Here is an 18,089-nt window from a genome sequence, read left to right on the forward strand (position 1 = left end):
ATGTATCCTGCTTGGCAGAGGGATTCTTCACCACTGAGCTACCTGGGAAGCCCCAAAGAACTCTGTAAATTTGAGCAATAACTTCTATAAAACAGGACTTCCCTGGTGGCTCAGATGGTAAAGACTCCGCCTGCCAGAACAGGATGCCTGGGTTTAGTCCCTGGGTTGGAAAGATCCCGTAGAGCAGGAAATGGCAACCCACTCTGGTATTCTTGCCTGGAGAATCCCATGGACAGAGAAGCTTGGCAGACTACAGTCCGTGAGTCACAAAGAGTCAGATTCGACTGACTGACTTTCACTTGTTCACTTACTTTGTATAAAACAGCAACAAAGCGCTTACCTGAAGATGTGTGTGTGCTCAGTCACTTCAGTTGTGTCTGACTCTTGGTGATCCCGTGGACTGTAGCTAACCAGGCCCCTCTGTCCATGGGGATTCTCCAGGCAAGAATACTGGGGTAGGTTGCTATGCCCTCCTCCAGGGGATCTTTCTGATCCAGGGATTGGACCTGCGTCTCTTGTTTCCTGCGTTGGCAGGCAGGTTCTTACCACTAGCGCCACCTGGGAGTAGGGGTCAGGATGCAAACAAGTGTCTAACTGAACCCATGGCGTGCATTCTAACTTCGGGACCTTCCCCTGGAATTAGTCCCTTCTTATTTGCTGCCATCTTCCAGATTTGGCATTTTTCACATCCCATAGTGGTTCTGACTCATCCTTAGTGCCAAACAAGCTTTCCTTCTGCTGTCTCCTCAGCTGGCTATAAGTAATTGACCATCATGCACATTTGAGAAGGGTAAATCCATAGTCACAAAATTCAGATGCCGACAAGCAATCTACTTAATCTACACATGAAAACAAGAAAGTGTCTAATTGGTGCCTGCCTGTATACTTATCCTGATGACCAGGCTACCTTCCATTACATAGGGCAGGTGGAATACTGATGAATTTATGAAGCTAATGGGAAAAGCTCAAATTTCTTATCCAGGCACTAAAATGTATCAACTCTGGGGCCTCTCACAATCTTTAATGACATCTGTCCCACTTCATTTTGATGTTTGAGAATAATGTGGAAGAATGGAAGAATGTATAAGAAAACACTTGAAAATGTTAGATGTCTATACTCCAGAAATATCATGGGCTGTCATAGAGGACAAGTTCAAGTTTTCCATCATTTAATTTCACCTGTCATCGCTACAGTGACATGGTTTAGATGATTGATATCATTCTCAGTGATGGAGGAATTCTAACAAACTTTTGATAGAGAAAATTCTACCTAAAATAAGCTATATTCATGAAGGAAATTTCTCCCCCAATGGTTTTCAGTACTGTCTTTTTAAAAAATTATTTTTCACTTTATTTACCATACTCACATCCAAAGGAAAAGATTTATTTATGAATAAGTCTTTGGTTTTCTTTGCCCTCTTATTATGCTTTGAAGTATAGGGAAATATTGAATACTGAAGAACTCTTCAATTTGGCTGCCCTTTTTGGTTGTTTTTTTTTTTTTGTATATATTTGGATTTTCATGATCTCTTATTAACAGGGGCTCCTTCTCTCATTAATTATGCCTCAGGATGTATAAAGTCTGTTTATCAGTGTCAGTATAGTTGCAGTTGTACTTGCAGTCTGTTTTAACTAGAGAGAGTACTTTGGCAGCCTAATTAAACTGTGTGGTTTGCATTCATCTTCCAACCTTTGAAAGCCTTTTTAAATGGATTCAAATCTTGGAAAAGATTTTAAGGATCCTGTTTGCTCTATAGTTAATAGACAACACCCATTGAGCCCAGAAAAACAGTTTAGCTTAACCAAGCCTTAGTCAATATAATTTGGACTGATTTATTTTGAAAACAAAGTTAAATATTTCTGCAGTTTTTGTGGTTGTTGGAATTGGCTGCATTATTTAGACATAATGTTCCAATGAGGAGGTAATGAAAAACACCTCCCTTTTACTTATTTATTTGAAGAGGTAAATTTTTCCATTTAAAAAGATTCAAAAGATATTTATTGAGAAAATAACATTATTCAGGATACTGTGCTCAGAATTGAAAGTGATATCAGAATACATAAAACATTAGCTCTTGTCAAGCTTGTTGGCTTTGATTCTTCATTGCAAGTTCAGATTAGGTCAGTTATTTCACCAATACGAGGCAATCATTTCTCATTCCAGGAAAGTGAATGGCAAAATATAGCTACTTAACTAGTTTTTAAATAAAGAGACTAGTTTCTGAATACAAAGTGTAATCAAACTTTCTGGCAAATGAGCATTATAGGGCCCATTTCATATCATATAGAACAAAAGTGAGAATATAAAATGGTTTTCTTTTTTGAAACATATTAATTCCCATATTTATAACATTTTTCCTTGAGCCTTCCGGTTTTGAATTATGATAAACTTTATCTCATGAGAGACTGCACTCTGGCAGTGTTCGTTATGCGTGTGTCCCATTTTGCACACCTTTGAACCAAGAAGACATTTATCAGTGGCTAATACATCTTCAAAAATTCACAGCCCCTCAAGATCAGTTCTCTGTATTTCTATACTAACAGTTGGATTTGCTTAAGTTTAGAGATGTGGGTATGCTCTGGATAGTTTATTGATCATATTATGAAGGTCAATTAACTATTGCTAATTGATAGAACAAACTTCAGGGTAGTAAACACAAGTAAGAAAGCATCAGATTATTGTTAAAAGGAACCTTTGAGAAGAATTTGGAGAAGGCAGTGGCACCCCACTCCCGTACTCTTGCCTGGAAAATCCCATGGATGGAGGAGCATGGTAGGCTGCAGTCCATGGGGTCACTAGGAGTCGGACACGACTGAGCAACTTCACTTTCACTTTTCACTTTCATGCATTGGAGAAGGAAATGGCAACCCACTCCAGTGTTCTTGCCTGGAGAATCCCAGGGACGAGGGAGCCTGGTGGGCTGCTGTCTATGGGGTCGCACAGAGTCAGACACGACTGAAGTGACTTAGCAGTAGGAAGAGAATTAGCTCTGTTATAAAAATAAGAAGCAGAAACTCTCTGTTCATAAGTAATTCTTTACTTACTGATGAAAATAAATTCATTTATTATTATCACTACTAATAAGGATACTCACTATCCAGATTGGGAACTGGGCATCTGCTCATGTTAATGTGCTCTGGTGCCTGAGAATATAAGAATGAGCAAACCATGGAACAAATAGGACTGGCCTGGTTCAGTGAAAGAAGAGGAAACAAATACTTTTCTTTCAGATCCAATTCAATTAACCTGTCCTGGAATGGCTCCCATAATCCCATCAGCTGTGTCTACCATCTAATACAGTCCATCCGTCTCCCTTCAAGGTCTGTGAGAGGAGAGAGGATTGTATTCTTTATATGAATAAGAACAAATGAGAAATGTACAATTTTTAAGGAATTGCATGGAGTTTTTTAAATTGGATAATGAAAAACATTCAAGTCTGTTTATCTTAATCTTTCTCAAACATGCCATTTACACTCATACTTCCTATTGATTCCAGAGTTCATCCTTTCTGTTTCCCATTGGGATAGTCATCATTTGGCAGACAAGATTATCAGGATATCTGAGTTAGCAGGGTAGCCTATCAAGTCCAGCCTGCAAGGGCATACATGAGGCTGGGATCTCAGAACATGAATCTGCTATCAGTGTTCCTTACTCTCTCTTCTTTCTTATATTATCCCTTATGCCATCTGGGTCTCCTTCTCCTTAACATGTATAAAGTATTTTCCTCTGAAAAGCAATCAAATAAGTGCTGTCTTTCACATTTTTCAACAGCCATTGAGTATCTAATTTGTGACAGATAATTTGCTGGCAAATACAATGACAATGAAGAGATACAAAACTATAAAGCTATCCATCCCTTACCCTCAAGTAGTGTAACTTTAGGAAGTGAAATATCAATTTATTTCCAGTAGGTTGCTTTTTTTGATACCTTTCCTTGCTGTGCCAATTCATGTAGAGTAGAATTAGTAGCATTTTTCCAGGTTTTTCTTGATTGAAGGAAGAGCTCACAATGCAAATATTTGAAGAATGATGTGTTTGACCCTCGAGAACTCTGTGGCTTGGAGATGCCGTCAGGAATTCAACCAGACTTCCTCCTTTGTTATAAGTGTATTTGAAAATGTCATAACAGATTAAATTTAACACTAGAATTCTGGTTCAGTTATCCAGATTGTGGTCATAAGTTACCTTTCCATTTTTATTAATACCAATGATCCTTTCATATTAAAAAAGAAACTAGCTTGGTAGAGTTTATCAATAGGAATAAGAACAGGCTGCCCTGGAATCCTTCCCACCCCCGTCATACATCCATGGTCCCCCAAATGGACCCTGAGATTATTTCTGTTTCAGAGAAGAAAGAAACTAATCTGCTTATATCAGCAAAAACTAGTGAGAGTTAAGCATTCCAACAGTGTCATATGCCTGTATCTAAAATCATTTGTTATGTTTGTAAATATGGCCAACCTGAATGTACAGTGCTAATTTTTGGAAAAATATAAATGAGATACTTACTAATTAAAACCCACACTTTCTTATTGCTCAATTAGTGAAGAAAATGAATGATCAACAGAGTTGAGTTGATAAATTCCTGGAGCTCTGATCTAGGGACAACCTCTTCTCTGTTAAGCAAGCTTTGAGAACTGAGTAAGCTTCTGCAAGATATGCTGTTGCCTAAATTTCTTGGTAGATGGAAGGCAACTAATTGTCAATCCAGCAACTCTTCAAAAATGTCTTCTTTTCTAAATGGCACAGTTTACCTTGACAAGAGAAGTCTCTTTAAAGGTAATAGTCAATTTTGTATCTGTGTGGTATATTTTTCAATAATAAAATAATAAGTTATTCAGCCAGTTTGTAGGGCATGATGCTGTCCGTATACCAGTCACTAAATGAAACTTAAGGGAAACTTAAGCATCTATCTTATGTCTCTATTTTTTTCCCAGATTTTAACTCCTCCAGAGTAAGGACTTTGTCATGCACATCCTTTTATTTGCTGAGTCTAGTTCAAAATAGTTTCTCCCCAATATATTATTATGAAAATTGTTAAACTAAAGTTAAGTTTGAATTTTGGTCAAGTTAAACAACCTCTCTCCTTGTTCATTGTTGGGGAAGCGTAAAGAGTATTTCAGACATGGGAGCAAACAGTCACATGGAATGAAATATAAAAGGAAAGAGCTGCAGAAGGGAGGAAGGAAAGGAAGGGAGGGGAGGAAAGATGTAAGAAGAAAAAGAGTGAGAGAAGAAAAGAGATAGTTGCATAAGCTGAAAGTTTTATTCCCCACTATAAACCCCCAGTAATTTAGAATTTACCAGCTATTTTGGTTTGCTAGTACTACCATAACAAACTATCACAAACTGGGTGATTTAAATTACAGGAATTTAATGTCTCACAGTTCTGCAGGTTAGAAGTCCAAACTCCAGGTATCAGTGGCATTGAAGCCTTTTGGGAAAAGGACCTGCTGCAGACATCTCTGCCCGGCCTGGTAGTGGCCATCTTCCCTCTCTGTCCGTTGTATGGGCTGCCCTCTGTGCCGGGTTTCCTTGTCCCATGGGAACATCCTGGGCTTCCTCAATGGTGACGATTCCACCTGCAGTGCAGGAGACGCAGGGTCAATCCCTGGGTTGGGAAGATCCTCTGGAGGAGGGCATGGCAACCCACTGCAGTATTCTTGCCTGGAGAATCCCATGCAGAGAGTAGCCTGCCAGGCTACAGTCCCAAGGATTGCAAAGAATCAGACAGGACAGCACAGGCACCTGTAGGAACAGCAGCCATACCAGATTAGGGCCCGCCTGCAGACCTCATTTTAACCTGATTACTTCTGTAAAAACCCTATCTCCAAATAAGATCCCATTCTGAGGTACTGAGGGGCTGCACCAGATTTTTGAGGGGGAACAAATTCAACCCATGACACTACATATTTCAAACTCTGGAATTTTGCCCCAGAAAACCTGATCTTTTCAGTGTTCTCTATGTCACTGAAAGGTAGCTCCAGTCTTCATCCCAGGCTTCTAGAAATCTAGAAGTTCCAGACAGCTTCCTCTCTCCTCTATGCCCACCCAGTCCAACACCAGTTCCCGTCTCTCTTGTTTCCCAAATGTCTCTCCAGACTATCTCCATCTCCTCTACAATCACCTGAGTACCAGCTGCTCACCCATTTGTATCTTTCTCCATGCAACCCATCCTCCACTAGAGCCAGAATGTTCTTTCCAAGATACAGATGTCATCTGGCCATCCTCCATCATAAAACCCTTCAGTGGCACCCACTGCTCATTAAGTAGACATTCTGCCTTGTAACCCCTGCTACCCTTTGTGACCTTCTCTGCCACCATGCTCTCCCAGCTCACTCCCAGTGTCTCAGAGCTCATGTTTTCCATGTCACCTCCTGCACAGAACCTCTGCCAGTGCTCTTTATCCCCTCTTCACCTGCAATCCAAGCCCTGCTTCTTCAGGGAAAAAAACAAAAAACCTCCTTTACAGTCAGTTGCCCTTCTAGAGCAAACCAGAGCACTTGTTAGCCTTCATCACTCAGGTTATTTTATAGTTACTTGTGAAATTATTGAATCAGTATCTTTCTCCTCCTCTCATGTATGAGCTCCATGAGAACAGGGATATCATTTTTTGTTATTCACCATCATACTCCTAGCATTAACACAAGTCTTCTTATATAGTATGTACTCAAAATATACAGTGATGTTAAAAGCTAGTGGTTGGCTACCAGAATCACTTGTTTAAAAAAAAAATGCAAAGGCAGATCTCACCATAGATATCAGGCAAGAAGTTTTTGGAAGAGTTCTAAAACTATTTCAGTGAGTGTGGTAATAAGGAATGCAAATAAAAGATGACTGAAGACACCAGCAGTACAAATGAAGATGAAGGAAGGGCCGCATGTGTTTAAGAAGTAGGGAACTTTAAAATTAGGTCCATGGATCTAAACTGAAGCAGGACACAGGCCCGCTCCAGGCACTGTTTCCCATAGGAACCATCAAGTACATTGAGATTTCTGCCTCGTTGCGATACTATGCACAGTATTGGTACCTCAGTGGAATTAAGGTACATGCCGACACTGTTCTTTCTTAACACTGATGCAGTCATGTTAGGCATGATGCTTCCTTTACTGACTTGCTATCTGCCTTATGTATCTCCTTAGAAGCACTTTGCCTTTAAAAAAGATAGCCACAGTTGACCTTGCACAACTTCAATTCCAGAACCTCATTTTACTCATAAAGACCTGGGGCCCAGAACAATGAAATAGTTCACTTCTGTGCAACTAGTCCATTGTTTTATATCAAATAAGTTGCAGAAGATTATTCCAAGCAGTGACTCAGTAACCCACATGTCATTTCACCCAAGTAATAATTGTTTCTCCCCAGGATCTCTTTATGCTGGTTCACTCTTTACTCCAAACAGAGCATTAACTCTGATGATCCAGCTTTTATTGCTCCACCCACAAGGTGACTGTAGCATTTGTCACCCAAATCAGGGCATGTGTATGTGAGTACATGGGGACACTACTGAAAATCACCCTGGGACAGCAGGTATAAAGCAGGAATGTCCGGAGCAAGCCAGGATATGCAGTCATATTACTGCTACATCAGATTCTTCAGAAAGGCCACATATACAGATGCTCAGTAAGCAGTGAATTACATCTTCTTCTGGGCTCTGAGCATAACTTGTAGGAGAAGGCATCACTCCTGCCTTACTGCGTCAACAGCTCTCATTAACATAACTGTAGAGCTTAATCATTTCAAACCTCACTGTCTGCCATGCTTAACTGACAGACACAATCAGGAAGAGGTGATCTAAAACCTAGATGTCACTTTCTTACCAAAAAAAAAAAAACCCTCTGTTTAGGACATGTGCTGTTCTTTCTTCACAATTTTCAGTTGATCGTTCACTAACTTCTGTTATCTTGAGAAGGTAACAGTACATTCCCTGGTTGACTCTCTGTTTCTTCTCTAAAACACAGGCAACCAGCCAACACATACACAGAGCTTTACCTTCTCATCAACAGAAAACACGGAAAGCTAGAAGCACAAAGAAGATTAGTTTGCTCGTCTGATCAAAAGTGAAATCACAAATGCCAGGCAATGATTGGGTTCCATGCTATTGTTTTGTCATTGGGGAGTTTTAAGGGCTCAGGATGAAGCAAAATAAATAGGATTTACTGGGATTTTGTGGAGTTGGTTGGAGCCAAATTATGAATCCAACGTTTGCCTAGACTCTGTCTCTTGAGGGATTTATGAGCACTGAAATTTAACCTGTGTCCAACTACATTGCCCTTAACCACTCCAATGGCCTCACTTAGCTTTCCCCCAATGCCATGTTAGAACTGAAAGACCTGTTTATAAGTTAGTAGATTACAGCTCACCTTGCCATCCATTCTGTCACCTCACACACTTCATCATTTCAGGAGAGGAGGGGGCCCTTGATAATATGATATCAAGAAGGCCTTGGATCATCACACAAAAAAGAAACATTCAGTTAACTTTCCTTTCCTTTATTTTCCCCCTAATTTTTCCACTAACTCAGTACTAGCTCTGACTATACATACATCAAAAAGAAAAAGTACATAATATCCTCTCAATACTGTGAGGTTTGGGAGAAATAGTTGAGTAGTATTAATAATTAAAAGCAAATGAGTACATTACTGTTAGGACCTTTTGTTTCCATTCTTCTCAGAAATCTAACACAGTGTTCAAATGTCTAGTTTTCCTTTTACTAGTTTAGGACTAGATAAACCTCCCTGCATTTGTCTATGGAGCTTGCTTCATTTCCCATTTTATATTAAGCTTCTATATCTTACCACTGTGAGATGTTATTTGAAAGCTGACTTCCCCCAAATACAGCAGAACACAATTAGAAGAAATTCAAGAAACAGTTCAATGAAAACACTTATTTTTAATATTTAAAAAGTGTTTAAGTGATGTTTAAAGGAAAGAACATAAGCTAGTTATTGTTAATGATGAGTGGCTAATCATTAAGTAGAAATTAAAGAGAAAAAATATCTAAAGGTGGAAGTGAAAGAAGTTGAATATAGGTCAACAAGATAGAGTTCCTTCCTTAAAAGGCATGAATGTTTCTTTCGCTAAATATTATTTTATGTCATTATTCCGTACCCTAGAGAGATGTAACGGAGAAGGCAATGGCACCCCACTGCAGTACTCTTGCCTGGAAAATCCCATGGATGGAGGAGCCTGGTTGGCTGCAATCCATGGGGTCGCTAAGAGTCAGACATGACTGAGCGACTTCACTTTCACTTTTCACTTTCATGCATTGGAGAAGGAAATGGCAACCCACTTCAATGTTCTTGCCTGGAGAATCCCAGGGACGAGGGAGCCTGGTGGGCTGTTGTCTATGGGGTCGCACAGAGTCGGACACGACTGAAGCGACTTAGCAGCAGTAGCGGCAGAGAGATAGAAAGACAAATATTCCAAACATGATGCTCTCGATGATCTTCCAGTCAAAGAAAAGAAATGAGATAAACACTAATGAATACCCAGCACACACAAAGCTTACCTTATGTGATTGTCATGAGCATTAAGCGATTACATATTTATGCAATGTTTAATTAAAGCAGTCTGATACACAGCGTGCATGCCTGCTCAGTCACGTCCAACTCTTTTTGACCCCATGGACCGTAGCCCACCATGCTTCTCTGTCCCTGGAATTTTCTAGGCAAGAATACTGCAGTGGATTGCCATTTTCCTTCTCCAGGGAATCTTCCCAGTCCAGGAATTGAACTCACATTTCTTGCATCTCCTGCACTGGCAAGCTCTTTACCACTCTTTACCACTGAGCCACCTGAGAAGCTCCTCCCTAATACATAGCAGTAAGCACTGTTATACATGTTTATTAGTCAATAAATAAATACACAAAATACATGTGCCTTAAGAGAATCACAAGCAAACATGACATATAAAAATTATCTAAACAAATTGATGTATAATGCCACCCTTAATGACATGGAACAGATGGTTGAAAAGATCCAGGAAGATTTCATAAAGAATAGGTTATATAATGGATGAGTAAATTGACAGCAGAACTTATTAAAGTTACTAAGGCAAAAGGAAGCATCATTAACCCAAGCATAGAGTTGAGATAAATTCATAAAATAGTGAATAGACACAGGTGACAAGAATATAGGGTAGAAGATTGGGCTTTAAAAGTGAGTCAGACAGTAATGGGAAACATAATGCTTTGTATTATTTGTTAGTATTATCATATTTGGTGATACTTAAATGAAGATAAGTCCTTTGGAAGTAACCAGCCAGCTTTACCAGAGTCAAATGTGCAGCTATGTGATGGTCACAGTGATCTATCATACACAACTTTAGCAATTAGCATTGCTGTTCTGATGGCTAAAGTAATTAGTATAGTTATTAGTATTGATTAATGTGCTGCTATGGATTCTTATGGGCTTCCCAAGTGGCTCATTTGTTAGAATCCACCTGCCAATACAGGAGACGAGGGTTCAGTCCCTGGGTCAGAAAGATCCCCTGGAGAAGGGAATGGATACCCACTCCAGTAATCTTGCCTGGAGAATCCCATGGACAGAGGAGACTGGCAGGCTACAGTCCATGAGGTCGCAAAAGAGTCGGACATGATTGAGCAACTAAACAACAACAACATGCTATTCTTTTTAAGATAGATTCTTTATAAAATAATGAAATCTTGATATTGAGGTAGCTTTCAAATTTAAGCTGGCATACCTAGTCTTAAAGCTGTTGTTTAGTCAATAGTTTCTTAGATTGATCTCCTTTCTCACTCCTTACCACCTTAAGTTTATGGAGAAATACTTAACAGAGAATAAAGGGTTGACTCCTGTTTTCTTCTCTTAGAAATGAAGTTCTTTCTCTGTGTTCTGTCTCCAGCTCAGACTTTCTCTACTGGTAGATTGGGAGCTGACTGAGAGCAGAGTCCATTACATCCATCCTTATAAGCCCCAGCATCTAGTCCAGTTTCATCTAGTAAATCCTTATGAACTGTGGTTTAGAATGTCTTAATTGGATTGGATTGGGTTGGATTAGATTAGATCACAATGAATAAGAAGTAAAGCATTTCTTCATCATTTTTCAAATAACTTCTTATTTGGGTATAAAGTGAAGCATACATAGAATAATATTTAAACTGCCTTAGATGTAGACCCTTGTAAAGAGTCTGTATCTAACTGGATAGATTTAATTTGAAAACTGACAGCAGTTTCATCACAGTAGCTTGATAGATTATAATGAATACATTCCATCAAGCAGCATCATTTAAAGTAATACTAGTTGAAAGTAAAAAGCTTTAAATACACCCTATTTTAAAAATAGCTCATCATGTATATGTTGATAAAAATTCTTTGTATCACAGATTTAAAGACACAGAAAGTCTTCTTAGAAAAGAAATATGAGACTTTTAGTGCAGTTAGTTCTCTTTAAGAGACAGGAAAAAAACCAATTACACCACATTGATGTAATTCCAAGCTAAGTACATGTATGTATTTAAATCACCGGAAAAGATCCTTGAAGTTAAATGATATACCAAATTTAGCTGTTAGGCAACTATTTCTCCCATTTGGCTAAGTATTCCTTAGAACAATCTGTAACAAAGATATTTGCTTCAAACTCCTGATTTTTTAACCAATGCTGCTTTATACACTTTGAACATGTAAAAGTTCTAATTGTTTCCTGGAAATGAACAATAGCTGCCTATAGATGTATTGCTTATTCATTTATTTACTGCATATAAAATCATTTAAAGGTAAGGTAGAAAAGGAAAGAACTTTTAAATCTTATATCTTTCCCACTATCTTAAAAATCCACACAATGATCAGGAAAGTGTTCTCACTGAAAATCATATTTGATCTAATGTGTCTGAAAATAATATTTGATTGTGTTATTTGTATATGAAGAAATATCCTGATAATCAGACATCAGTTCAGCACAGAGAGTCTAGAACAGACATGGTTATGCTTGTAGTTCTTATTTATGGATGACAATTATTCTTTATAAACTAGTTGATGGAAAGAAGCGTACATTCTCTATCTTGATTGATTCTCCTTTTGCTGTTTTCTTCTGTCATGATGGATGTAGCTGAGGTGTATTTCTGTTGAGCTGTTCCAATAAGTCATAAAAGGGAAACAGTCTTTTTTTCTGGGCTTATAAGACCTTGGAGACCCTGAAGATTTGAGATTTTTTTTTTCAAACAGAAAACAACAGAATGAGCCAGATATAAAAGGATACCTACCAAATGATTCTATTTACATCAAGATCAAAAACAGGCACAAATAATCTATGGTCAGGGTAGTGGTTACTTATCCTTGAAGTCAAGCCTCTGGTAAATGATGATGGTAAATGGTGTGTTTTCAGATATGGATGCTGGTTATATGAATGGGTTCAGTCTGTGACCATTTGTTAGCTATTCATTTATCTTTTGAATATATGTTATACCTCAATAAAAAGTCCAAATAGAAAAGAATGAATAAAAAGTAAAAGCAGTCATATTTCCTTTTCCTCCAGTACACTACATTCTGAAGGGGCTCCTACTACTCACAGTTCACAATAGTTGTGTTGTCCCAAGTCATAGAAGTGTTTAGCAGCAGAACCAACATTTTGGATCTTTGCTTCTGTATCTTGTGATTTTTTATTTTTGCCGATCACAAGCTATGCTTACCTCTCAGACCCATGACACGGCCTGCTGGCAGGAAAGCTTTTAACCTTTCTCTGTGACCTCATGCCATTTGCCCTGTTAACAGGAGAGTTGTGTGAGGAGAAACTGGACTTCTGTGCCCAGGACTTGAACCCCTGCCAGCACGACTCCAAGTGCATCCTGACGCCAAAGGGATACAAGTAAGTCTGCGGCTGCACTGAAGCTCACGCCTGGGGGAGGAGGGCCTTTCTTTTTTTTTCAGTTATTTAGGTATTTATTATTTATTTGGCTACACCAGGTCTTACTTGTAGCATGCATGATCTTTGATCTTTGTTGCAGAATGTGGGATCTAGGTCCCTGACCAGGGATTGAACCTGGGCTCTCTGCATTGACAACTCGGAGTCTTAGCCACTGGACCACCAGGGAGGTCCCAAGGAGGGCCTTTGTTTAAGGAACCTTCTTTTTTCAGGATCTAGCTTCACACCTTTGCTCAGGATTTGTAGGGCATTTTCTCCAGGGTTTTTGGCATTTTTATAAATGTTTATTTACAGTATAAACTTTTTTTAGTACACCAAAGAGTTTCCTTTTGTTCTGTGACTTTTCAAGGGAAATTTTGTATGAAATAAAAGGGCCTTTGAATGTGTATGTCTGTGTTTAATCACTCAGTCATGTTGGAATCTTTGCAACCCCATGGACCATAGGCCACCATGCTCCTCTGTCCATGGAATTTTTCATGCAAGAATACTGGAGTGGGTTGCCATTTCCTATTCCAGGGGATCTTCCCAAACCAGGGACTGAACACACATCTCTTAAGTCCCCTGCAATGGTAGGTGAATTCTTTACCACTGGGCCAATCTGGGAAGCCCAAAGTAGTCTTTAGTTCAGTTCAATTCAGTCACTCAGTCGTGTCTGACTCTGCGACCCCATGGACTATAGCACACCAGGCCTCCCTATCCATCACTGGAGTTTACTCAAACTCATGCCTATTGAGTCGGTGATGCCATCCAACCATCTCATCCTCTGTCGTCCCCTTCTCCTCCTGCCTTCAATCTTTCCCAGCATCAGGATCTTTTCAAATGAGTCAGCTCTTCACATCAGGTAGCCGAAGTATTGGAGTTTCAGCTTCATCATCAGTCCTTCCAATGAATATTCAGGACTGATTTCCTTTAGGATGGACTGGTTGGATCTCCTTGCAGCCCAAGGGACTCTCAAGAGTCTTCTCCAACACCACGGTTCAAAAGCATCAATTCTTTGGTGCTCAACTTTCTTTATAGTTCAACTCTCACATCCATCCAAAATAGCCTTTGATTGTGTTTAATTAAATTCATTTGAAGACCCAGTAGTGAAAGTCGCCCAGCTGTGCCCAATTCTTTGAAACCCCATGGACTGTACAGTCCATGGAATTCTCCAGACCAGAATATTGGAGTGGGTAGCTGTTCCCTTCTCCAGGGAATCTTCCCAACCCAAGGATCAAACCCAGGTCTCCCACATTGCAGGCGGATTCTTTACCAGCTGAGCCACCAGCGAAACCCAAATAAATTCTTAATATCTACTAGATGCTTTGTTACCTGAATGGAAGTCATCTTTGGTAAAATAAGAAGTTTAAATTAATGTAACTGAAAGTGTTTTGGTCTGCAATAATACTTTAACACCCAAATGGAGGAAGACAGAGTGACCATATGTCCCAGGTTGCCTTGGTACAGTCCGTTTATATCTGTTGTCTCAGTGTAATTAATATTTAGTGTCTCCTTCACTCATGTGCGTGTTTCGTGGGATGATAACCGTCTAGTCAAGGCTATGGTTTTTCCCGTGGTCATGTGGTCATGTTGGACTGTGAAGAAAGCTGAGTGCCGAGGAATTAATGCTTTTGAACTGTGGTGTTGGAGAAGACTCTTGAGAGTCCCTTGGCTGCAAGGAGATCCAACCAGTCCATTCTAAAGGAGATCAGTCCTAGGTGTTCTTTGGAAGGACTGATGCTAAAGCTGAAACTGTAATACTTTGGCCACCTCATGCAAAGAGTTGACTCATTGGAAAAGACTCTGATGCTGGGAGGGATTGGGGGCAGGAGGAGAAGGGGACGACAGAGGATGAGATGGCTGGATGGCAGCACCAACTCGATGGACACGAGTGTGGGTGAGCTCGGGAGTTGGTGATGGACAGGGAGGCCTGGCATGCTGCGATTCATGGGGTCGCAAAGAGTCGGACACGACTGAGCAACTGAACTGAACTGAAAGCATCCAGTCATGCCAGCTAGCAATCTTCCTGAAATACGTTTGGTAGCAAATGAAATTGTTCCTTTGCCGCAATTCTGTAACTTTTTTGTTTGTTTTGGGGGTGTTTTTTTTTTTTTTTTCATTTTTGTCCAAGCTAATTTATTTTTAATTGAAGCAGAATTGCTACACTATATTGTGTTGGTCTCTACCATTCATGACCATGAGTCAGCCATAGGTATACATGTGTCCCCCCCTGTTTAACCTCCCTCCCACCTCCTACCCCTTTCCAGCCTTCCAGGATGTTACAGAGCCCTGGCTTGAGTTCCCTGAGTCATACAGCAAGTTCCCATTGGTTACCTGTTTTACACATGGAAGCATACACACTGTCATGTGTAGAATTCTGTAATATTTTAAGAGTCTATCAACAGCAACTTCTTTTCTTAGACAGGCAGTAGTTTAGAAATCATCTTGTAGGAATCCTTTATTTTAAACCTGAGGAAACCATGACCCAGAGAGGTCCATGGCTGTCCAGAGATCTCAGTGTTGCTCAGTGGTACAGCTGGAACTGGATTTTATACTTCCCAGTTGGGTGATTTTTCTACTACAGGTTACCTCTGACAAGTTTTACACTTTATCACCATGGCAGGTTGTTTGTTACAGAAGGTAAGCTGGATTCTCAGAAATGTTACTGTAAGGCTCAGGTTGAGTTGTGCTTACAGGAGACAACTAGCAAATAGCAATACTTGTTCCTTTTTAAAATTTTTTTTAATTTTAATTGGAGGCTAATTACTTTACAATATTGTAGTGGTTTTGCCATACATTACATGAATCAGCCATGGGTGTACATGTGTTCCCATCGTGAACCCCGCTCCCACCTCCCGTCATCCCAGTGCACTTGTTTCTTTATCCAGTATTTATTGAGCATCTGCCATGGGTCAGGGCATGTGCTAATATTGCCATCTTTTGTTTTTATGGAGCTTTATGGCTATTCAGTCTCTCATACTCAGGCTTAGTTGCCATAGGATTCAGAGAATTAAAACTTACTCAGGTCAGGAACAGTTTTATAAGAATAGATGGATTAGAGCTGGGACTAACATATTAATACTTGTCAACAGATTATTGAATATTCCAAGTTGAATGGGAGATGAGGTCCTATCACCTGACCCATACTGCCTTTGGAAAATCAATCTGAATAAAATATTTATTCTCAAGTTTCATTTAGAGAATATTTTAATTCAATTTGATTTAAAATTCATTATTTTAGAATATACAGTTGCAGCACCTGTTCATTTTATTTGATGCTTTTTTAGAGAAAATACATTTGATTCTACATTTCATTATATTTTAGTTTCCAACTGTATGTGGGAAAAACAAAAGTCTTATTGAAATCTTTATTTTATACAAAATGCGGCATTGCATTTTGTTCTTCCAAATCCACAGGTATATTATTTTAACTCTTAATGTCTTTGATATCCCCTTAATGAATTTGGCAAATTGAACTTCCATCATTTACATAACAAATATTATCATTCCTTAGAGAAATTAATCAGAGCAGATGGTTTTCCAAAAGGACTTATTTGCAGGACAGGTTTCACAAAGCTTTGTGAATTATAATTACAAGATAAACTGTTAGTCAAACTTAATGGAAACCATTCAAAAATAAGTTCATCTTCAAAAAGACTAACCCTTAGTTCAGTATCTTCAGTTACTATCAATTACATTGCATGCTCCTGATAGTGCATTTTACTGGATTATACATTAACTGATTTAGGAACGCATTGTTTCCAGCAGTAATTTGTGAGTTTGTGTGTAGTTTAGCAGGAAACAGGATAAATCATAGTGTTTGCTATTACTCCCATATTATATATAATTGCACATTGTGGGAAAGGAAGTTGCAAAAATGTAAGTGGCCTTAGAAACCAAAATTATATGAAGCTGCTAAAGAAAATTTCTACCAACAAATATTGTTGGGACAAGTTGTACTGTTCCTTCAACTACATTTTCTTATTGCTAAGCTAATAGAGCTGGTTTTAGTTCTCTTGCTGTATTCTATACCTCATAAATCTCCTAAATTGCTTTGAGATATTTTTAGACTATGATATGCCGTAAGTAGAATTTTCAAGCATACATCTTACTTAGTCAGCTTTGGGGCTTCTAAATGATATATTTTATAGTCTTTGCTTTCTTCCTTGTTCCTTGTCAGATAATAAAGTTCAGGGAATGTGATACATTTTATTGCTAATACAAACTTTAAGGAACTCATAATTAAATATTTTCTTCCTGTTTTGAAACTCTGCCTGAGGAGTCAAAGAAAGGCCAAAATGTTGGTCATGATGTGCCTCTGAGTTCTAATGGGCTTGAAAAATAGTATCTGTCGAGAAAAGAATATAAAATAGCTCTTTGGTGAATACGTGGTTCTCTTATCTTTTACTTTGATTTCTCTTCTCAGATAAATAATTCAGAGTGTTTCAAAGCATTTCTTCTTTCTTTTAATGCTCTGTACTTGAGCAGCTCTGCTCACATTAACATTGATGGAAGCCCTTTTCTCAGGCCTTGTCCATCTCGTTGAGAATGTCTGTAGCCATTTAGAATCCATTTAACTTCAGGCTTGTTTACTTTGCTTTGTTATGACTTAGCACTGAAACCACTGGCTCTAGAGCAAGCATGCTTATGCAGTGAGCTCATTTTATTTCTTAGTTCATACATGCAAGGCTGTCTGTGGTGCCCTTAGACTGTATATACTCTCATTTATATTAATTCATCAGTTCTCCAGTAACTCCTAAATCCTGATTTTGCATTTTCAGGCAAAACCTTTGGCATTCAATAATATTCACATTCACTAAAGTGTTTTTAACTATCCTCATTCACTTACATATTAATGGCTTTGAAATAGAAAAGTAAATAATTAGTGCAGTCTAAACCATGAAGATTTTTTTTAGAATTATGAAGACTTATATAAAATTATTTTTTTAAACCCATCATTTATTGATCATGCATTATATAGAAAATTCTATGCAAATTATTTTGTAGATAATGTTTTTATTTAAACTTTTTAACAAATACCTATGAGATGGAAATTACTATATATGTGTTATAGATGGGAGGAACACATAGATTAAGCAGTGTAGTCAAGATTACATACACTTCACAATGAAACCAAAATATGAACACAGCTCTGCCTAATTGCAAAGTCCAAATACTATTAGGCTAAAATAATTTCCTGTTTTGTTTTAAGTCAGTAAGCCCTTTC

The 18,089-nt window shown here is 38.7% G+C and overlaps 1 protein-coding gene across 4 annotated transcripts in view; it reads left to right on the plus strand.

Annotated features, from left to right (window-relative positions):
- Window positions 1-18,089, plus strand: part of SLIT2 (slit guidance ligand 2) — a 403,430-nt gene that overhangs the window by 357,280 nt on the left and 28,061 nt on the right. For all 4 annotated transcript variants that reach the window (XM_060417558.1, XM_004009724.5, XM_060417559.1 and 1 more), the window contains one exon: window positions 12,733-12,826. In XM_060417558.1, the coding sequence (XP_060273541.1) occupies window positions 12,733-12,826 (94 nt within the window). The remainder of the gene's footprint in view (window positions 1-12,732; window positions 12,827-18,089) is intronic.

This window comes from Ovis aries, chromosome 6, assembly GCF_016772045.2.
Source record: "Ovis aries strain OAR_USU_Benz2616 breed Rambouillet chromosome 6, ARS-UI_Ramb_v3.0, whole genome shotgun sequence".
Taxonomy (NCBI): Eukaryota; Metazoa; Chordata; class Mammalia; order Artiodactyla; family Bovidae; genus Ovis; species Ovis aries.